The sequence below is a fragment of the Puntigrus tetrazona genome, unplaced genomic scaffold (assembly GCF_018831695.1).
Source record: "Puntigrus tetrazona isolate hp1 unplaced genomic scaffold, ASM1883169v1 S000000173, whole genome shotgun sequence".
Lineage (NCBI taxonomy): Eukaryota > Metazoa > Chordata > Actinopteri > Cypriniformes > Cyprinidae > Puntigrus > Puntigrus tetrazona.
In genome coordinates, this window is record NW_025047844.1 from 487,849 (window position 1) to 511,521 (window position 23,673).

General features: G+C 38.5%; 1 protein-coding gene and 2 long non-coding RNA genes across 4 annotated transcripts in view; all 3 read left to right on the forward strand.

Moving 5' to 3' along the window:
• The window catches only part of LOC122333037 (NACHT, LRR and PYD domains-containing protein 12-like), a 39,922-nt gene extending 16,497 nt beyond the window's left edge, over window positions 1–23,425 (forward strand). For both annotated transcript variants that reach the window (XM_043230542.1, XM_043230541.1), the window contains 5 exons: window positions 315–485; window positions 20,659–20,829; window positions 21,479–21,649; window positions 22,297–22,467; window positions 23,366–23,425. In XM_043230542.1, the coding sequence (XP_043086477.1) occupies window positions 315–485; window positions 20,659–20,829; window positions 21,479–21,649; window positions 22,297–22,467; window positions 23,366–23,381 (700 nt within the window). In that variant the 3' untranslated portion in view covers window positions 23,382–23,425. The remainder of the gene's footprint in view (window positions 1–314; window positions 486–20,658; window positions 20,830–21,478; window positions 21,650–22,296; window positions 22,468–23,365) is intronic.
• On the forward strand, window positions 12,485–13,661 carry LOC122333040. Its single transcript, XR_006248572.1, has 4 exons — window positions 12,485–12,682; window positions 12,869–12,959; window positions 13,067–13,180; window positions 13,634–13,661. It is a non-coding gene; the product is annotated as an uncharacterized LOC122333040 (long non-coding RNA).
• LOC122333041 lies at window positions 13,722–16,721 on the forward strand. Its single transcript, XR_006248573.1, has 3 exons — window positions 13,722–13,751; window positions 16,498–16,616; window positions 16,706–16,721. It is a non-coding gene; the product is annotated as an uncharacterized LOC122333041 (long non-coding RNA).
• Window positions 23,426–23,673: the final 248 nt, after the last annotated feature.

Sequence of the window (23,673 nt, forward strand, 5' to 3'; positions counted from 1 at the left end):
CAGCGCAGCATCTCGTTCCCGCTTTTTCAGGGAACAAGGTTACAGTCAAGTAACCCGAGACGATTAAACAGATCTTTCATTTTGTCAAGTCAGACAATTTGGTTAAAAATACTAACAGTGAAATAAATTATATATATATATATATATATATTAAAACTTATTTTCTTGAATGAGACTTTAAATGATTGTACTTTTACATTTTAAATCTCAGTCCAATGATTCATCACACAGATTTTGTACTTTATTTTTACTAATAGATTCTCAGCTAAACTGATCTGATCTGAGAGTGAAGAGTGTGTCATTGTTCTCTACAGGTTGCATTATTGTGGCATCACAGATGAAGGTTGTTCTGCTCTGGCTTCAGCTCTGAGATCAAACCCCTCACATCTGAGAGAACTGAATCTGTCCAGGAATAAACTAGGAGAATCAGTGAATCTGCTCTCTGGTGTACTACAGGATCCTGACTGTAAACTGGAGATACTGTGGTAAGATTATATATGACACACTGTAAAATATTTGTGAAGGGGAAAACAAATTACCCCAAAAAATTTTTAAAACAAAATGACAAGTCACACAAAATGTAAAAATTATTATTGTTTGTGAATTAAATACTTGCTACTGATTGGATGAGACAACTGTCAATTAAGGTACAGAGATACAGAAAGTAAAACATTGTCTGGCTTTGTTTCCTGTACATGTGTGGACTTCTGTGTTGATGTTAAATCTGTTTTTGCATTAGAAAAAACTAAGTGCTAATAGCCTGCCTTGTTAGCAAAGGCTTGACTGTTAGCAGACAAAATTATTAAAAGCAGTCAGATAAGATTGAGAGCAAGGACAGTGGATACAGATCAGAACAACAGTGTAAAGCTCAGCTGTGTAATGAATAGTGGGATTAAACAGATTTGTATGAATCCCTACTGAAAATTTTGGTTAAAATACTGACAGTGCAATAAAGAAAAATTATTTTTTAAGTATTAATGTTTTAAATGTTTAATTGTAGTCTTTCACATTTTAAATCTCAGTCCAATGATTCATCAAACAGTTTTTGTACTTTATTTTTACTAATAGATTCTCAGCTAAACTGATCTGATCTGAGAGTGAAGAGTGTCATTGTTCTCTACAGGTTGGATTATTGTGGCATCACAGATGAAGGTTGTTTTGCTCTGGCTTCAGCTCTGAGATCAAACCCCTCACATCTGAGAGAACTGAATCTGTCTGGGAATAAACTAAGAAGTGATTCAGTGATTCTGCTCTCTGGTGTACTACAGGATTCTAACTGTAAACTGTAAACTTGAGAAACTGTGATAAGATTTATATATATATATATATATATATATATATATATATATATATATATATATATATATATATATATATATATTATATGCTACAAAATATTTATAAAAATATATACAAATAAGCAAATAAATTACATTGATAAGAGCATGTCACGGTAAAAAATAACTCTTGTCATCGCATGCTATTTTAAAGTTTCTGAGCCCCACTTGTGATTAGGAGATTGACTGATTACAGTGATCAACTTCACATTGCTTTTATATGCAATATTAAAATAATAGCTTTATCAATTAACATTACAGAGCGCCAAGAAGCTTTTTCAGAAGGAGAATTCTTTCAGAGGGAGACACTGCACATCTCCAGAAGATACAGCAAGAAAACACTAATGGCGGGCCTCAGCTTCTCTCACATTTAGGGCAGTGCTTGTGCTAATAGGGTAGAGAGCATTCCAAATAGGCAGGACTTTTTCCCCTCTGTGACATAAACATGGGGAGAATCTGAAACAGCTCATTTGGAGAGACTGCTACGGAATTATTGGTTTTATAAATAATTCATTTTTACCATTACAGGTTGTTTTCACACACTGTGGCCACACAACTGGCCAACAACACACACAGTGTTCAAACATCATTTTTGCAAGGTGTTTCCCTTATAGAAGTTTAGTAACACACCTAATTGGAGAATATAAGATAAAAATGTAGCTTCACATTTTCTTGAATTAACATTAAGGATATAGAAAACAGTTAGTAAATTAGACACTGACACTTCAAGAGACAATTGATCTATTATAACATTTATATACACATCTGATGTCTTTTTCAACTGTCTTTTTCTAGAATACTTTCCAAGACAGGTATTTTGACTCTGTTTTGCATGTATTTGTCAGTACGAGAGCAAGAAGCTGTATTTTCGGCTTCAAGCGCTTTGAGACATACCAGACTTTGAGAATTAAACCTCAAAAGGCTATGATTTCATTAAAGAAACATAAGAGTCTGCTGATAGTGGTGCTGCCTTCTGGCTGCTCCGAGTGTGTGTTCAGTATTGGGGTGTGTAAATATGTTCACCATTCTTGGCCACACGTCACTTTTTCCCTTTTCCTTCACTTTCATTATGATGCATAATAATAAACTTTAAGTAAATAATTAAATTTTTGATAAAACTGGTATCTGCCAATGGTATTTGCAAATTCTCTCTCTCTCTCTCGCTCTGATTTCCAATCAACCTCAATGTGAAATTCTTTCAAACATTACCCCTTCCATACTGCTTAACTCTTGATAAAAGGGTGGAAACCCTATAGTAGCACAAACCTGTGTTTATCCATCTCATTTACAAAGTCAATTAAAACTGAGATGAGTCTTTAATCTAGATTTAAACTGACAGAGTGTGTCTGCCTCCTGAAGAGAGTTAGGGAGATTGTTCCAGAGTTTGGGTGTTAATCAAGAAAAGGACTTACTGCCCGCAGTTGATTTTGATATTCTAGGTATCATCAAATGGCCAGAGTTTTGAGAACGCAGCGGACGTGCAGGACTACAATGTGATAAGAGCTCACTCAAGTATTGATGAGCTAAACCATTCAGGGCTTTATAAATAATTAACAAGATTTTAAAATCTATACAATGTTTGATAGGGAGCAAATGCAGTGTTTACAGTATGACTTGAACCATGCTAAGGCAATTCCACTAATGCAGACATAGTTGTCTAATCTATTCAAGAGAATGTTGTGGTCGATAGTGTCGAATGCAGCGCTGAGATCCAATGGCACTAAAAAACTAATATCTTAATCTATTATCTATTTTATTTTCTTGGTTACCCAACACACAGCTTTGATCAAACACTGGTTTTGTGTTTATGGTCACCAGCAAATTATAGAGGACACTTGGCTGCTTGACCTCTTCACTGTTGACCCTTGACACGCTCAGAACAGAAGGACACTTAAGCAGAGTCTTCTGTGGTCTTAAACTTTTCTAGCGTTAAACCAGCTGTCAGGTTTGATCATCATTTACTCACCTTCATGTTGTTCCAAGATTTCAGGGCCTTCTTTCCCTCTGTAGAAGAAAACAGAAGATGGTTATCAGAACAACGGAGCTGCTGAGGTTCATTAAGAAAAACCACACAGCAGCACAGAAATAATGCTTAAAAACTTGTTAACTAAAATAACTAGAGAAAGCAACATTTAAGTAGAGATCCCATTGATACCAGACAATATGATCATGCCAGTTTTTGTAAAGCATCTGTATTTTGAAGATCATATAAAGATGTCTTCAAAGCCTCTCATCATGCTCACAGTGTTTCAGAGCCTGTAATCAGGTCAGGTTTTATTAGGACTAAAAAGAAGCTCACTTTCAGCAGAAGAAACAACAGCAACAGATTTCTGTGCTGACAAAATGTTCAAATGCAGTGTTTTACTAATCAATAAATAAAATAATTAATCAGAAACTGTGCCACTGCAAGAAACAAATGTTGTCCTCAGTATTTTTATCTTCAGTCCTATTGTATATCAAGACATTTACTGGAGAAGGAAATTAAAAATATATATATATATATATTTAAGCGTTTTCTGCTTAAAGAATGAACAAAAAATCTGCCAATGTTGTCGGAAAAATCTGCAACCCGCATATTTTATCTGTTTTAGAAAACTTTTTTTATTTAAAAAAATTCAATCATTTTCCCCAAACACTTTAGAAAGGACACTGTTCTTCTCAACAGTTTAAGATTGAACACAGGCTTGTATTAAAACAAAGAAAACTATCAAATAGTGCTTTTTAGTGATTTGTCTTTGATTCTACACAAAATTCTACACAGACACCAATCATTCATAGATTGAAATGATTTAGATGAAATCTCTGGTAGAAACTGTGCTATTAATTGTTCTTTACAGATGTTATATTTGACATTAATGAAATCACTTCCAGACAAAATGTTGTTCGATTAATTGTTTAAAGAGTGGATTCCATCTGCGTTTCATTGCCAAAATTTCTCAAAGCATGGGATTATTGCACCAATAATGCAATTTAACATTGAACAACGAAAACGTGATGGTTTTGCTATTTGTACTTAGATGTTCCTTTAAATGTGTTTAATAAATACATTGTTAACTGAAATAGAATAAAACTTAACTGGAATCAATCAATCATTTAATTTGCCAAGGCATAATTTCAAATTTTTAATGATGTAATTGTCACGAATGAGTGGTCTGAGGCGTGCGGATCCATAAGCAGGCTTTTATTAAACGAAGGCATGGTCAAAACAGGCAGGTGTCAAACAGATGTATAAGAGGCGAGGCAATAACAAAATCCAGAAACAGGCGAAGGTCAGGTCAGGCAGCAAACAATCAGAGAATCAGAAGACAGGCAGGGTCAAAACCAAGGAATCTACAACTAGGAAAACACAAGGAAACTCGGAAACAACAATAGAACAGGCGAACAATGCAACCTCCAGGTGAGGGGCCTGCTACCAGTCTTTATAGTCCTCAGACAGGAAGTAGCAGCAGAGGGAGTGATCACAGATCACCCAGAGGTAAGAGCTCCCTCTGCTGGCTTGGTGACAGTAATGAGTTTAATGATGTAAAACTGACAGCAAGAGAGAGAGAAAGATAAAGAGATATTGATGTTAACTAGAATAATTTAAAAAGGTCATATAAAAATGCATTCTATTTAATATTTAACCTCGTAATCACCAGAACATTAAATTCAAAGAAAATAAAATTAAATGCACAATAAAAAACTGATGTCTAAAAAACAACAAGAAAGGGAGAAGAAAAACTCATTACTGCAGGATAAAAGGCAATAACTTCATAAATGTCAACCCAAGAAGTAAACTTATTATTTATATATTTTGTTGCATTTATAAGGATGAAAAACAGCTGCATGAGAACTTGATCTGCTGGGTTTGATTTAAAAATTAGCAGACACTTGAATTATGATCTTCAGTCTCACAGCAGCAACTACTTAAAAAACTTATATTAGAATTTATATTAGAAAGAAGATTATTAAAATCTACTGCAAAAAATTAAAATATAACACTGAAATCAATTAATAGTCAAGCTCCAGTTAATGTATCTGAAAGAATACAATTTCTTGTCTGTCAGTAACTACAAGTTATGTCGTGACGACAGCCTGGGGTTCTTGCTTGAAGCCCTTGTTAGCTTTGATATAAGAAAGACTTCCAGCCCTGAAGTACTACAAACAGGAGAAGCTGAAACAGAAGCTGTTCTAGGTGGCATCGACGAGACAATCTGCAGTATTTCTGCGTTCCAGAAATTCCCTTGGGTGTCTCACCGTATGCTTTGGGATGAATCGACACCTTGTGTTGTCACCCAACCTGGTCTCTCTGCGACTGGCAGAGTTCCAACCCCGCAGACCACTCACTCGTCTGGTTGCAGAGCAATGCAGGGGGGCCATCTCATGGCGGTCCTCTCTTTTCGTTTGGTGCACCAAGGGAGGTCCAGATGTTGACCGCTGCATCAGGGAAAGGGCTATCATCACCTGAGGAGAATGATGAGGACGAACTGTGGCTTCCGCTTAGTCCGGAGCTGCAAGCCATGCTTGCCCAGGCGGCCGTGAGTATCGGGCTGGAGGTGTACACCAGGGAGGTGTCCACCTCCTTGGACACCTTTAATCCAAGATGGCGGTGTGGCAGTAGCACGCAGCGGCCACTCCGGAACCAAAATGGTGTTTTTTGTTTGTTGGAGATGAAATTTTGTATGCTTCAGCCGAAATTTCGTAGGGCATGGACACCAACGACAGTTGTGTCCGTGCATACGACCACCAGACACTGAAACTGCTCAGAAACCACGCAATAACTAAACTGAGTGACGACGTTGTACGCAGACTCTGTGACTTCGGCTTGCTGTGCGTACCTGGCCCTCAGTCCTCGGTGTCTCCTGATGCCAAAGGCCGGGGAAGAGGACGCCGCAAGGGGTGCTGGAGAAAACAGAAGCGTAAACGGGTGGTTCATTGACAGAACCGGGCTAATACGATCATACTTCCTAGTTCTAGAAAGGACTCTAGCTGCTGTGTTTTGGACTATCTGAAGTTTGTTTATCAAGCGTGCAGAACAACCACCCAATAAAGCATTACAATAATCTAACCTTGAGGTCATAAACGCATTAATTAATATTTCTGCATTAGAGGTTGAAAGCATAGGTCGTAAATTTAGATATATTTTTAAGATGGAAAATCCCCTTTTTCCTAAGGGGATCTATAGCTCACTAACAGATGTGAAACTGTAGCTGACGGATGCATAGTTACAATTTTATCTCTGATGGTATCAATCTTAGAAGTAAAGAAATTCATGAAAATCATTACTGCTATACTCTTGGGGAATGTTAGCACCTGTTGACGTTTTATTTTTTGTTAATTTAGTTACTGTACTGAATAAATACCGGGGGTTGTGTTTGTTTTCTTCTAAAAGGGATGAAAAATAATCAGATCTTGCAATTTTTAATGCTTTTCTTTGTGACAGGATACTCTCCCGCCAGGCAATGTGAAATACTTCTAATTTAGTTTTTCTCCACCTGCGCTCCACTTTCCGGGCTGCTCTCTTTAGGGTGCGTGTATTTTCATTATACCATGGAGTTAGATTGTTTTCTTTCATCTTTTTTAAGTGCAAAGGAGCAACTGTATCTAAAGTGCTAGAAAAAAGAGAGTGCATAGTTTCTGTTATATCATGATGTGCTAAGGAATTGGGATAAGTCAGGAAGATTACATAGAAAGCTTTCTTTTGTGGTGGAAGTGATAGTTCTACCATACTTTTAATAAGGTGCAGAGTTTACAAGTTTAACTATACAGAGTTCACACAAGACTAGATAGTGATCTGAAATGTCATCACTTTGCTGCAGAACTTCAACCATTTTAACATCCATTCCATGTGACAGTATTAGATCTAGAGTATGATTTTGACAATGAGTAGGTCCAGAGACGTGTTGTCTAACCCCAACGGAGTTCAGAATGTCTAAGAAAGCTGATCCTAATGCATATTTTTCATTATCAACATGGATATTAAAATCGCCAACAATTAAGACTACTAGCTCAGTTAGAAAATCAGCAAATTCTTTGATGAAATCTGTGCTGTGCCCTGGTGGCCTGTATACAGTAGCCAGTACAAACATGACAGAAGATTTATCACTAGCACACGATTCTATAGATAATGTTATATGCAGCACCAAAACTTCAAATGAGTTATACTTAAAGCCTGCCCTTTAAAAAGTACTAAGAATATTGTTATAAATTGTAGCAACACCTCCCCCTTTACCTTTTAAACGTGGCTCATTTTTATAGCAATACTTTGGGGAGTAGATTCATTTAGAGTAATGTATTCATCTGGTTTTAGCCAGGTTTCTGTCAAACAGAGCAAATCTAGGTTCTGATCTTTGATCAAATCATATATATAAAGTGCTTTTGTGGAAAGTGATCAAGTTTTATCGTTTGCTTACTTGAATTATAGGTAGTTTTTATTTGTTGGACATTAGTTAAATTACTGCTTTTATTTTGGTTTGGACGTTCTCTGCGTTTTCTAATTCGGGGAACAGACACTGTCTCTATAGTGTGATATCTAGGTGAAAGAGTCTCTATGTGTTGAGAATTAACTGCCTTCTGTGACGTGAGGCAGCTTAGCCAGTCTGTCTGCTTCCTGACCTGGGCACTAGTTGGTCAAGTTGGAGCTCTAAGACTATATGCCATATTTCTAGATAGAAGAGCGGCACCACCCTAGGAGGGATGAAGACCATCTCTTTTCAACAGGTCAGGTCTGCCCCAGAAACTCATCCAATTGTCTATAAAGCCTATGTTGTTCTGCGTTGTTCACCACTTAGACATCCAGCCATTGAGACCCAGCAGTCTGCTGTGAATCTCATCACCCCGGTAAGCAGGGAGGGGACCAGAGCAGATTACATTGTCCGACATCGTGCTTGCAAATTCACACACCTCTTTAATATTATTTTTAGTGATCTCCGACTGGCGAAGTCGAACATCATTAGCGCCGACGTGAATAACAATCTCACGAAATTTACGTTTAGCATTAGCCAGCACGGTGGACTACGGTGGCTGGTGTCTCTATTTTCACATTCCGTACAATAGAATCGTCAATTACTAGAGCACTTTGATCAGGTTTCTCAGTGGGTGCGTCACTGAGTGGAGAGAACCTGTTTGATGTTCTGATCGGAACGGAAGAGCGGTGTTTTGACCCGCGACTAGCCCGCCTCACGGTCACCCAATTGCCCTGCTGCACGGGCTCTGAAGCTGGAACCGAACAATGTACATGATTCACTGTACTAGTCGCATCCAAAGAAGTATCTACAGCCCTCGCATTCTTACTGTCCTCAATTAAAGTTTGGATGCGTGTCTCTAATTCTAAAACCTTCTCTGTCAGCCTAGCTATTTCCCTGCATTTATCACACGTGAATCCCTGATCGCTAACAGAGAAGGATAAGCTATACTATGTGGCCGACGGTGCAAGTGACGATGCAGAGAGAAGCCATTTACTCACCGTAAGGATTCACTCTTGTTTTGATGAGCTTGTGAAAGCGGAGCGAACGAGTGCGAGGAACAAATGAACAGGAGTGGAAAAAAGCCCACAATAGGCGCGAAAACGTGGGTGGGAGCGAAAGGGAATCGGCTAACGAGTACTAACTCACCGCCTAGTTTTAGATTAAAGCGAACGAAGTAACAGCAGTCGAATTAGTTAGATTAATTTGATAGTATCAACGATATGTACACAGTTAAATTATATTTGATCGCTAGAGAAGAGGTGATAAATTGAAAAGCAAAGCTACACGCAGCTACAAACAAACCAACCTCTCAGCAGACAGGAGCAATAGACAAACCTGTATGATGTGTAAGAGCAGTCTCTGTGTGTGTGTCTGTGTTCCAGGATTCTGGACGGTCATGATCTGATGCCTCTGCTGGAGGCCAGAACCAATCGCTCAGAACACGAGTTCATGTTCCACTACTGCGGCATGTACCTGAACGCTGTACGCTGGCACCCAAACGACAGTGAGTGACACACACACACACACACACACACACACACACACACACACACACACACACACACACACACACACACACACACACACACACACACACACACACACTCTATTTCCAATAAACACTGTTTTTTTTACTTTCTATTAATCTGTGAATACTGAAAAATTAAATGCATTAGTTTCCAAAAAAATATGCAGCACAACTGTTTTCAGCATTGATAATAATCAGAAATGTTTGTTGATCAGTGAATCAGTATATTATTCTAATTTCTGAAGATCACGTGACTCTGAAGATTGGAGTAATGATGATGAAAACACACTTTAAACAAACATAAAGAGTATAAATCATGAAACTTGTGCCTTTAGGAAACAGAACAGTCAAATGAAACCCTGGACCACAAAACCAGTCAGAAAGATCTGAAGCTGAATAAATAAATCTTTGTCAGGATCAGACGGAGGAATCTGAGGGAGCAAAAAAAATCTAAATACTGAGAAAATCACCTTCAATGTTGTCCAAATGAAGCTCTTAGCAGTGAATATCACTAATCAAAAATGACATTTTAATATATGTGCATTAGGAAGTTTAAAAAATATCTTCATTGATCACAATTACTCAATATTTTATAGATTTTTGGCATGAAATAAAAATGTATAATTCTGACCCCTACAGTATTGTTGTCTTCTGTGCTGCAGGGTTTTATTAGTGATACTTATTACAGTGAAACATAATAACAGCAACACATTTTTTTGCACTAATGGAGTCTGAACCTCCTCAGGCGAGTCCATCTTCAAGGTTCACTTCTTCACTCCGAACTTCTCTCCGGCGGGAGCCGTGGGCTGCTACCACACTCACGTCTGTCTGTGTCACGGTGAGTTTGTGACGTACCACAGGCCTCCGCTGGTGTTCGACCTCAGCAGGGATCCGTCAGAGAGCCGTCCGCTGGCGCCGGACACCGAGCCGCTCTTCTCCGAGGTGCTGGAGCGGGTGGAGCGGGCCGTGACGGAGCACCGCCGGAGCCTGACGCCGGTGGAGAAGCAGCTGAGCTGGGAGAAGGTGCTCTGGAAGCCCTGGCTGCAGCCCTGCTGCGGGACGTTCCCCTTCTGCTCCTGCCACGAGCACACGGATACAGAAGACACACAATAAACACTCAACCAGAGATCTGCTGCTGTATCACACCTCTTCTAGATTTCTCCTCAGAACTGAAAGGGTGATTCTAAATGTGCATCTCCCAATTCTGACTTTTTTCTCAGTTCCGATTGTTAAATCATTTCTCTCAAGAGATTGTCACAAGGGCAGGCTATAAATTCTCAGTTTTCCATTTTCTTTGCAAGATTATCTCTCTAAAATTTGTGAACTCTGACGTCACACAGTCTACGGATGTGGTGTTTATGTAAGTGGATAGACTTTAGGAACAGCATAATCGTGCAATAGAATTAATAATAATAATAATAATAATAAACACACACACATTTATGTATTGCAAGCTACCGTCCACATAATCTTGCACTCAGTCGGTTGTGGTTTTTCTCAGAGTTGATTTCCTCAGAAATGTTACATATCGCAGTTGTATTTTTATAATTTTATTCTGTGGTGCAAATAATTCCGTACTGAAGTCGTGCTGATGCCAGATGAAGGAGCTCCGGGTGAATATGATTTATTATGAAGAGGATCATTTCTTTTTTGTCTGAATGTACTGAATAAAGTATTAAAGTTTGGAAATATTTGTACATTTATTTTTTTAGCAGAAATCATTTCCTTAATTAATTAATTACAATATTACGAGTGAATTAAAACGGCATGTTATTTTGTGGTTTTAGTTGGTTTGCGTTGTTTCCTCCTCTTTGATCAAAATCATTTAAAAACACCTGAATCTGATATTAATAACTGATTTGTGAAGCTTGCTGAACATGATCATGGTCCTGATGAACTCAGTCCAGCAGATGGAGACAGAAATCAGAAGTTTGATTGAAACACAACAGATGTTTCTTTTTTTATAAAGATACATCCTATAAAGATACATCACATGTAAAACTGGATATATATATATATATAATGTGTATAAAGATTTATTTATATATTTTTAATAAGCCGTGGCAGCATATGATTTTTTCTTTCAACTCAAAAACCTTTTCATTTTTAATTATTAAGATTGAACCAGAGATCCTCAAGCTACTGAACTTGTGTTTATTACACTGAAGAAGGAAAAATATTTTACTGTGACGTCACTGAAATTCTATATTTGTGCATTTTGAATTTTGCTGCCATTTTTTTGCGTACATTGAACCGTTCATAACTTATAACACGTCAAAGCAGCTCTGATTTCCTTCAAGTCTGATTAATGTATACTTAAAGCAAGCCATTTACATCTCAACATTAATATTATTAGTTTAATATTTTGTAATTCTGACTTTTCTTCTGATATTTATTTCATCAGGACAAGATTCTAAAACACAACATTGTAAAAAAGCAGCTTTGATTTCCATCCAGTCCTTCAGAAACAGAAATTCACCAAACGTCCCGAGCTTCTGTCATGAATTCATTTCCGTCTGTTTTTAAACCTTTAAAGTTGAACTTTTGGGCTTTTCTCTTTTCTTCTACAATCAAACGTTTGGCTGTTAAAATCTGTCTTTGATATAGTTTCTGTCTGCCTGTGAGAAAATAACTAATAAAGATGGAAAAAAGTAAAATACAGCAATTGTTTCGGAGGCACTGATGCTCTAAATTGCTGACAGATATTATGCTTTTCATTCTTCTGATATCATAACATCTGTAATTCATAATATCTATGAGTTCAGGCCAAATTCAACCCATTTAGGTCCCTTTCATTCAGTCACTCACAATCATTGATATAGTGTATATACTCCATCTCTTTCTTTATCACTAAAATGTATTATTTTTTGTAGTGCTCAAACTAATAACTTATACAGTGCCTAATATTCTGTCTGTTATTTTATAACTGCAGAAAAATAGACACAAGAATCTCACTTTTCATGTAATCTTTTTCACCCATAAACCTTATATTTAAAGCTTTACCTGATTAAATTATGTTTTTATACTAATGTATAAAATGTTTATCTGCTGCCATATTCTTTTATTTATTTCCGTTGTCTGTTAATTAGTCTATTAGTCCTCGTTTGGTTTAGTATTTTCTCCTGTGTTTAGTTCTGTCTGTGTGAAGTGTGTTTTTAGACGCTCCCTTACACACTAGGGGGAGTCACAGACTTTATTCTTCTCTTTCGTGTCTGAAAGTGAAAGTAAATGCTCAGAGCTTATTCTTCTGCATCTAAAAAGACAGAATCGATTCTAGACGGAATATTAATGTTTCATATGAACCTTTATCGATGTTTTCAAGCGCAGCTGCTTCAAAGAAAGGAGGATTTCGTGAATCTCTCTGAATCAAAGTGAGTGTGCAGACTTTCTTCTCCTTTTTTTCTCTATACAACGTACTGTTATTTATTTATACTTTTATATATTTTCTTTTTCAAGCAGATTGATTGGTGTTTGGTGTTGTCTTTGGTTTATTTGGTCGTTTGTTAACACACTAACGTCATGTATCTGTATGAATCTTATGACCCTGTCTCTCTCAGGACAAGCTTTTTTTAGAATCAGTGCTGGAGATCAGATCCTGTTCATCATGGAACAAACATCCACAGATGAAGAGTTGTCTCCAGGGCGCAGGTACTTTTAATAAACAATATTAAATCACTTTGATGGGAGTTTTTAATTGTCTGGAGGAAAAATACTTGATCTAAAAAGTTAGTAATCTAAAACTTGTTTTGTTTTAGTTCATTTCATCAGAAGAGATCAGAAGCAGAGCCCAGCTGTGTGTCTATGAAGAGTGATTGGTCTATGATTCATCCAATACTGTTTAAGAGTGAAGACAAAAGGACTGATCTCTGGTATGTTTTTATGTTTAGTGCTGGCAAATGATTAACTGCCTCCAAAATAAGTTTCTGTGTACATAATATGCGTGTATACTGTTTATATTTATGATGTGTCTAAATACACTCACATCCATGTATACATTTAAAAAAAATGCTATGTTTTATGTTAAATATAATTATTTATAATATAATTTATATTAATATAAATATACACATGCAAATATTTTACTTAAATGTATACTGTATATGTGTGTATTTATGATTCATAATATACACATTATGTAGACAAAACCTTTATTTTGGATGCAATTAATCACAATTAATAATATGTTGTAAATTATATGTAACAACATCATCAAACAAACAACTTTTTTAATAAAATATTGTAAATTAAATTATCATTGTGTTTTTTAACATGATTTTTTAAAAATAGTATATAGTATGCACTTTATTCTGTCTCTGTTTTAGTTCATTTCATCAGAAGAGATCAGAAGCAGAGCCCAGCCCAGCTGTGTGTCTATGAAGAGTGATCAGTCTATGAGTCATCCAATACTGTTAAGAGTGAAGAAACAAACACTGATCTCTGGTACATGTTACTACCACTGTTTAAAAAAATTACAATCTTTATTTTCTGAAATAATCAAACAATATATTATAATTTTAACAGTAAAGCACCTTTATTTATTTATTAAAAATTAAATGTTTAAAATTTCATTAGTTAAAATTTGGGTGAAACTTGTTTACTGTTTCTTATACTTTTACTACTACTGGTACCACAATTGTTGCAGAGAACCGTGGTATTGGTACCAAATACAGAAATGTTGGTACTGTGACAACACTAGACAGCATAGTAGAGAACAGACAGGAAAGCAGTGGATGAAGAGACAAATAAGAGAAAGTGATTTATTTAGTTAAAAGTAACATATTGTGAAATTGAGGTACCATAAAAAACAAACAATTTGTATTACTTAGTTTCCTTTGAATTGGGGTCTTGAGCCGGAAGACCAATCCACTTCGAGTGTAAACTAAACGAGCCAATGAACATGATGATTGCATCCACTTGCCGCTAATCACAGCAAATGGTGCAGCAAATATTCAACTTTTCACTTTGGAGCTGAGCAATCACATTGTTTAGCTCCTAACTACTCTACTGAACAGTTTCAGTGTGCTCTTTTGAGCTCTTGGTGTTAGCGATACAACATATTCACCTGTTTGTGTTGGAGACGACCATATCTCTAGTGTGCTTTAGTTGCTCCCTCACACCCTTTACAGATGTGTCTTTGTGTATGACATGGCAAACTCGACATTACATCTTTGAAGATGATGTTGGTCTTGTTACTTGATGAAAACATATCACCTGTGTTTTTCTGGATGTGGTCGTTTGTTGATGACTCATGCTCATAGCAGGAAGATGATCATCTCTTATTTGTGGGCCAGGCTTTATTACCTAGAAGGAGGTGGAGCTTTGTGCCTTTACCTTGATCTGGTTCTCTTCTTGGCTGCAGACAGGCCTTCCAAGATCAAGGCCTTTAGAGGGTGAACCTTTCTGAGAGATCTTTCAAAATTCAAGAGGCCTTGAGATGGCAACCCAGAGAGAGAAGGGAACTACTCTTTGGAGGATAGTGAATACATCTCCCCTCCCCCGGAGGAGGGCCAGGTGGAGAATCAGGTTTCCAAAAATCCCAAGACGACATGGAGAGTCAGACAACGGACATACACATTGGACCAGGCCAGCAGGCAGCAGGTTTCAACAGCATTGATAAAAGCCTGACTGTACACCCTCTATCAAACTTGGAACCAGGTATTGACTTTACACGCACCTCAAACTATGGCTGAGGTCCACGTTGAATGACGAGCATATTGGTACAAGATCTTGATCTCCGCATTGTCCCTGCTGCCCTGCGTCTTCACAAAAGTTGCGGAGGCAGGCCTTGTTCGCCTGAGAGTGAAGGGTGTTTGCATTCACACTCTTGCACATTAGCTTATTGGGCATTCAGGTAAACTGGGGAAAGAGCTAACTCTCCTAGAAGAAGATTTCTTTTCTCAACATGGAGTTGGATTTTTGCAGCAAGGGGTGGAGAGAAGGCCTTTACCCTCAAAGTCTATGTGGCTGCTATTGCTGCCAACTATGACCCTTCGGAAGTAAAGTTGTTGGAAGCATGACCTGTTCATCAGGTTACTTAAGGGGGTTTACAAGAGGTTAAATTCTACACTGTACCCTCTTTGAACCTGACTCTAGTGCTTAGAGTACTACAGCTAGGCCAATGTGAGACTCTGCAAACAGTTGAGCTGAAGTTCTTACCAATGAAGACTCTGCTCCTGCTTGCACTGGCCTCCATCATAAGGGTAGGGTACCTACAAGCATGTTTCGGTCGTCAAATCGTGCCTAAATTTCGGGGCAGCTGATTCTCAGGAAATCTTGCCCAAGGTTCCAAGTACTCCTTTCAGAGATCAGGTGGTGAGCCTGCAAGGGCTGCCACCGGAGGAGGCAGACCCAGCCCTAACTTTGCTTTGTCCTGTCTGAGCCCTAAGATATACTTAGACTGTCACCGGCTTCGGGTCAGCTTGCTTTTACCGTTCCAGAGAGTCAATAGTGCAGACCCTGTTGAGTTCCTACATCCCCTCAGCAGCCAGCCATGGTGGAGTGTCCAGCACCATGCCCTCACTCAATGAATCCTTGAGAACAGGAGGAGGGTTAGTGGTCATATGTAGCGGCCTAATAGGATCCATATGTGTAAATTTAATGGTACAGCCCCAGATCCCATGTTCCCTGGCAAGAACTTCTACTATCTGATAAACTAAAAAAGCCCCGTCACAACAAAGTGAAATGAATAAGCTTCAGGCTGAAGGTAGTAGCCTTGCCTCTGCTCCTCACTCCCAGTTTCTGTCAACATGAAGACAGGAGAGATGTCATTGTATAAATGAGAACACAAAGATGGTTTGGATATGTAAATCTAAAAGAAATGCTTTACTTTTCTAGTTACATGAAAGTTATGGGTTATTTCATTATGCAACTCACATTTTTAATGAGTTACCCCATCACTGCTTGAGATGGAAATCAAACTTGTTGTGAGCACAGATGTGCTGTATTTCAGAGCACTAATTACTGACCAAATTAGAGTTATATTTATTTTTAAATATCTTTATCTGATATTTTAACATTTAATAGTGTTTTTTGAAAGCACCCATTTCTATTTATTGTAGCTTGTAATAAAATATTTTGAATTAAATTATGATGAAGAGCACTTTTAAGTTAATCTGAATCTGATATGTTATAATACAAGATAGATATAGTAATTCAAATGATACACTTTAATCTCTATCTGTTATAGTTCTGTTCATGAAAAAAGATCAGAAGCCAAGCACAGCAGCGTGTCTATGAAGAATGACCCATCTAGGAATAATTCATTGTAGTTTAAGAGTGGAGATACAAAGACTTCAGGAATTTCAGGTCTAGTATTTTTGTAAACGATTATTTAATTAGGATGCATAATACATGATACGACAATGTGCTCATTACCTGATTTAATCATTTTCCAGGCATGACATCCTCAACACGTTCAGGTCAAATCTCCTGAAGAAGTTTGAGCGTCTGCATGAGGGAACATCGACGCAGAGAAACCCAACACTCCTGAATGAGATCTACACAGAGCTCTACATCACAGAGAGTGAGAGAGGAGAGATCGTTAATGAGCATGAGGTGAGGCAGTTAGAGGCACAGTTCAGGAGAACAGCAACAGAGGACACAGCCATCAAATGCAGTGACATCTTTAGACCTTTACCTGGACAAGATAAAGACATCAGGACTGTGTTGACAAAAGGAGTCGCTGGAATTGGAAAAACAGTCTCTGTGCAAAAGTTCATTCTGGACTGGGCTGAAGGGAATCAGAATCAAGACATACAGCTCATATTTCCACTTCCTTTCAGAGAAATCAACCTGATGAAGGACAAAACACTCAGTCTTTCAGATCTTCTTCATGTGTTTTTCCCTGAAACTAAAGAAATGGAAATATCCAGTAATGAACATAAGGTATTGTTCATCTTTGATGGTCTGGACGAGTGTCGTCTGTTCTGGATTTTCAGAGCATTGTAAAGTGAAACTGTGTAATATATCTGAGTCAGCCTCAGTGGATGTGCTGCTGATGAACCTGATTGTGGGGAATCTTCTTCCCTCTGCTCTCATCTGGATCACCTCCAGACCAGCAGCAGCTGATCTCGTCCCCTCTGAGTGTGTCCATCGAGTGACAGAGGTACGGGGCTTCAATGAGCCACAGAAGGAGGAATACTTCAAGAAGAGAATCAGTGATCAGAGTCTGGCCAACAGGATCATCTCACACCTGAAATCATTGAGGAGCCTCTACATCATGTGCCACATCCCAGTGTTCTGCTGGATCTCAGCCGCTGTTCTAGAGAAGATGTTGAGTCGAGCAGAGACTGAAGAGATTCCCAAGACTCTCACTCAAATGTATACACACTTCCTGATCCTTCAGACCAACATCAAACATGAGAAAGACTATGAGAAGAAGGTGACTGATGAAGAGATGATCCTCAAGCTGGGGAAAGTGGCTTTTCAGCAGCTTGTGAAAGGAAACCTGATCTTCTATGTGGAAGATCTGAGAGAGTGTGGCATTGATGTGACAGAGGCCTCAGTGTACTCAGGATTGTGCACTCAGATCTTCAGAGAGGAGTTGGGTTTATATCAGGGGAAAATCTTCTGCTTTGTTCATCTTAGTATTCAGGAACATCTAGCAGCTCTATATGTGCACCTCTCCTGGACAAAACACAACAAAAATGTGTTTAACCAGAGTTTGTGGTCTAAAGTGAAGGATTGGTTTCAACTCAATTCATCAAAACATGTTTCATTATATAAGCTACATCAGAAAGCAGTGAAAGAGGCTCTACAGAGTAAAAATGGACATCTGGATATTTTCCTTCGGTTCCTTCTGGGTTTGTCAGTGGAGTCTCATCAGATTCTTCTACAACAAATAATGAAAAAGACAAGAAGCAGATCTAAAAGCAATAAGAAAACAGTTGAGTACATCAAGGAAAACATCAGGACCATTGATTCTCCAGAGAAATCCATCAATCTGTTCCACTGCCTGAATGAACTGGATGATCATTCACTAGTGGAGGAAATACAACAGTATCTGAAATCTGGAAGAATAAAGGAAACTGAACTCTCTTCATCTCAGTGGTCAGCTTTAGTTTTTGTGTTGTTGACATCAGAAGAGGAACTGAATGAGTTTCGTCTTGATAAATTTGTTAAAGGAAAAAATAGGCCTGAAAATATGAAAGTTCTTCAGAAGCTTCTGCCTGTGATTAAAGAGTCCAGATCAGTTCAGTAAGTATCATTGAGAACAATCACTTTACTGTTAAAACATCAAGAAAATCTCATAAATCTTAAGTGCTGCAGATGTTGTCCAGAGTTTAGTGGTCAGTATTTTGACGTGTTTTTATCAAATGTTGGCAACATTTTTACATCAAAAAATAATGTAGAAGTAATGAGCTATTTTCTGTCTTACTTTTGACCCTTTCGTCAAAATGCTCTTTTTAAACACAGCTTTATCATTTGGTTTCTGAATAGACCTGCATGTTCGTCTCTCAAAAACACTGTATTTGTGAATCAGGGCTAAACAGGCAGTCAATCTTCTGTGGAGGCGGAGCTTATACACACTTTTACATCATAGAGAGAACATTTCACAATCTGTCGTTTTGGCAGACTGCCTTCTTTATAAAGTTTTAAGTTCTGAAATTAGAACTGTCCTCTTATGTCAAAAAGAATTTTAGTTTTTCAGGTTATGATCCAAGCTGAAGAAGGAGTCCTATTGGGCCTGGTTGGCTCGTGGGAATCCTGAGGCAGCTGACAGGTACTAGTGGGCCTAGCTGACCGCTGCCCGGGTGGCAGGCAAAAACTTGGGTCTGGGAGGAGTACTGGGAGGCCATGGAAAAGGACTATCGGACAGCCTCAAAGAGGTTCTGGCAAACCATCCGACGCCTCAGAAAAGGGAAGCAGTGCCCTGCCAACACCATATACAGTGCTGGTGGGAACCTGCAAACCTTGACTGAGGATATTGTTGGGCGGTGGAAGGAATACTTTGAGGATCTCCTCAGTCCTGCCAACACATCTTCCAATGAGGGAGTAGAGGCCAGGCACCCGGAGGGGGACTCTACCATTACCCTGGCTGAGGTCATTGAGGTTGTTGAGAAGCTCCTCGGTGGCAAGACACCGGGGGTGAACGAGATCCGGATATTGGCTAAGACCGGGTTCCTCGCATTGTCCTGTGGGGGGTGCTCTGGGAATACGAGGTAGGGGGCCCATTGTTAAGGGCTGTCCGATCCCAGTGCATGGTTCTCAGTTGGACGAGGGTGGCTTGCCCCCTTCAGGTTGGTGGGGAGCTCCTGCCTCAGGTGGAGGAGTTTAAGTATCTCGTCGCTGTACTGGTCTGTCATGGTGAAGAAGGAGCTGAGCCCCAAGGCGAAGCTCACGATTTGTGGTCGATCATAAAAGAATGTCACCTATGGTCATGAGCTTTGGGTCATGACCGAAAGGATGAGATCCCAGATACAAGCGGCTGAAATGAGTTTCCTCCGTAGTGTGGCTGGGCGCTCCCTTAGAGATAGGTTGAGGAGTTCAGTCACTCGGAGGAGCTCGGAGTAGACCCGCTGCTCCTCCACATCTAGAGAGGGCAGCTGAGGTGGCTCGGGCATCTGTTCCGGATGCCTCCCGGACGCCTCCCAATGGAGGTGTTCCGGGCATGTCTCACCGGGAGGAGGTCCTGGGGAAGACCTAGGACATGCTGGAGGGACTATGTCTCTCGGCTGGCCTGGGAGCGCCTCGGTGTTCCCCCGGAAGAGCTGGAGGAAGTGTCTGGGGAGAGGGAAGTCTGGGCGTCCCTGCTTAGACTGTTGCCCCCGTGACCCGACCCCAGATAAGTGGAAGAAGAAGAAGAAGAAGAAGGGAGCATAGCGTGATTCCAGCTGTCAACTTCACATTACTTTCATCATTTTATATTCCACATTCCTATTTATGATCATTCTGGTAGCATATTAAGGCAGCATTAGTGAAAACAGACAATGGTAGCTTTAGCAAGATTAGCCTTACAATGTGCCAAGAAACTCTTTTCAAAATGTTAAGTTGGAAAACTAACGTGTGATACCTTCTTCTGGAGGTGTAAGCTGGCTTCTTTAAGGAGCAACTTTTGTGCTGATATAAATGAATGTCAATTAAGTTTCGAAAAACTAAATAAATTTTCTCAGATTTCAGGAGTAAATGAGCTAAGTGGATTCATATATTCAGTGAATTTTGCATAATAGGTTCTATTTAAACCACTTACATTGTACAACAAAAAACATTATTTATCTCTCAAATGAGGCTCAAGTTTTAAATCTCAGTCCAATGATCCATATACCATATATTTTTTTATAGTTTTGTTCTCTATTTTTTAACAGCTAAACCGATCTGAGAGTGAAGAGTGTATTATTGTTCTCTACAGGTTGAGAGATTGTGGCGTCACAGATGAAGGTTGTTCTGCTCTGGCTTCAGCCCTGAGATCAAACCCCTCACATCTGAGAGAACTGAATCTGTCTGGGAATAAACTAGGAAAATCAGTAAATCTGCTCTCTGGTGTACTACAGGATCCTGACTGTAAACTGGAGAAACTGTGGTAAGATTATATAAGACACACTGTAAAATATTTGTGAAATGAAAAACAAATCACCTCAAAAAAGTCTGAAAACAAAATGAGAAGTCACACAAAATGTAAAAATTAGGTATTGTTTGTGAATTGAATACTTGCTACTGATTGGATGAGATAATTGTCAATTAAAGTACAGAGATACATAAAGTAAAACATTGTCTGGCTTTGTTTTCTGTACATGTGTGGACTTCTGTGTTGATGTTAAATCTGTTTTTGCAGTAGAAAAACTAAGTGCTAATAGCCTGTCTTGATAGCAAAGGCTTGACTGTTAGCAGACAAAATTACTAAAAGCAGTCAGATGAGATTAAGAGTAAGGACAGTGGATACAGATCAGAACAACAGTGTAAAGCTCAGCTGTGTAATGAATGGTGGGATTAAAAAGATTTGTATGAATCTCTAGAGAAGACAATTTGGTTACAATACTGACAGTGCAATAAAGAAAAATGGATTAATATCTTGAATTATTAATGTTTTAAATGATTAATTGTAGTCTTTCACATTTTAAATCTCAGTCCAATGACTCATCACTCATTGATTTGTACTTTATTTTTACTAATAGATTCTCAGCTAAACTGATCTGATCTGAGAGTGAAGGGTGTGTCATTGTTCTCTACAGGTTGGATTATTGTGGCGTCACAGATGAAGGTTGTTCTGCTCTGGCTTCAGCTCTGAGATCAAACCCCTCACATCTGAGAGAACTGAATCTGTCTGGGAATAAACTAGGAGAATCAGTGAATCTGCTCTCTGGTGTACTACAGGATCCTGACTGTAAACTGGAGAAACTGTGGTAAGATTATATATGACACAGTATAAAATATTTGTGAAATGAAAAACAAATCACCCCTAAAAAAGTCTGAAAACAAAATGAGAAGTCACACAAAATGTAAAAATTAGGTTTTGTTTGTAAATTGAATACTTGCTACTGATTGGATGAGACAATTGTCAATTAAGGTACAGAGATACATAAAGTAAAACATTGTCTGGCTTTGTTTTCTGTACATGTCTGGACTTCTGTGTTGATGTTAAATCTGTTTTTGCATTAGAAAAACTAAGTGCTAATAGCCTGTCTTGTTAGCAAAGGCTTGACTGTTAGCAGACAAAATTACTAAAAGCAGTCAGATAAGATTGAGAGCAAGGACAGTGGATACAGATCAGAACAACAGTGTAAAGCTCAGCTGTGTAATGAATAGTGGGATTAAACAGATTTGCATGAATCTCTAAAGATAATTTGGTTAAAATACTGACAGTGCAATAAAGAAATATGAATTATTTTCTTGAATTAGTAATGTTTTAAATGATTAATTGTAGTCTTTCACATTTTAAATCTCAGTCCAATGACTCATCACTCATTGATTTGTACTTTATTTTTACTAATAGATTCTCAGCTAAACTGATCTGATCTGAGAGTGAAGAGTGTGTCATTGTTCTCTACAGGTTGGATTATTGTGGCGTCACAGATGAAGGTTGTTCTGCTCTGGCTTCAGCTCTGAGATCAAACCCCTCACATCTGAGAGAACTGAATCTGTCTGGGAATAAACTAGGAGAATCAGTAAATCTGCTCTCTGGTGTACTACAGGGTCCTGACTGTAAACTGGAGATACTGTGGTAAGATTATATATGACACACTGTAAAATATTTGTGAAGGGAAAAAGTAAAAACATAAGCAGAATCACTGAAGTTGAACTTTACTGAAAATGCACTTGCATGAAATTTAATTATATAAATTACATTGATAAGAGCTTGTCACTGTAAAAATAACAAATTTTGACATCAACTTGACATTGCATGCTATTTCAAAGTTTATAAGCCCCATTTGTGATTATGATGAGGTTAACTAATTACCGTGATCTTCTTCACATTGCTTTTATATGTAATATAAAAGAGCGCTAAGAAGCTTTTTCAGAAGGAGAATTCTTTCAGAGGGAGACACTGCACATCTCGCTAGTCCAAAACGCAGCAGCCAGAGTGCTTACTAGAACTAGGAAGTATGATCATATTAGCCTGGTTCTGTCAACACTGCACTGGCTCCCTATCAAACATTGGATAGATTTTAAAATCTTATTAATTACCTATAAAGCCCTGAATGGTTTAGCTCCTCAATACTTGAGCGAGCTCTTATCACATTATAGTCCTGCATGTCCGCTACGTTCTCAAAACTCTGGCCATTTGATAATACCTAGAATATCAAAATCAACTGCGGGCGGCAGATCCTTTTCCTATCTAGCACCTAAACTCTGGAACAATCTCCCTAACTCTGTTCGGGAAGCAGACACACTCTGCCAGTTTAAATCTAGATTAAAGACACATCTTTTTAACTTAGCCTACACATAACACACCAACACACCTTTTATTATTCAAATCCATTAAAGGATTTTTAGGCTGCATTACTTAGATTTGCTGGAACCGGGAACACTACTCTTAAAATACAATGTACTTGTGACATCGTAAAAAGAATGGCATCTACGCTAATATTAGTCCTGTCTCTTTCTCAATCTGTTTTCAGTTTGTATCCAGACTAGATGGTGGATCAGCACACAGAGATTATGTTCATCAGAGACCAGAACACCTAGACGCGCACGTCGACAGATCACCAGATCCTGATGCACACACACATACACACACACACTAAGTCATTTACACTATATGACACAGCTGCGTTTAAAATTGAACTGGAAGTTAAGTGCTGGGCGTCCGGTCAGAGGAGAACTGACCCCAACTGAGTCTGGTTTCTCCCAATGTTTTTTTTTTCTTCATTCTGTATGGATGGGGTTTTGTTTCCTTGCCGCTGTCGCCTCTGGCTTACTTGGTTGG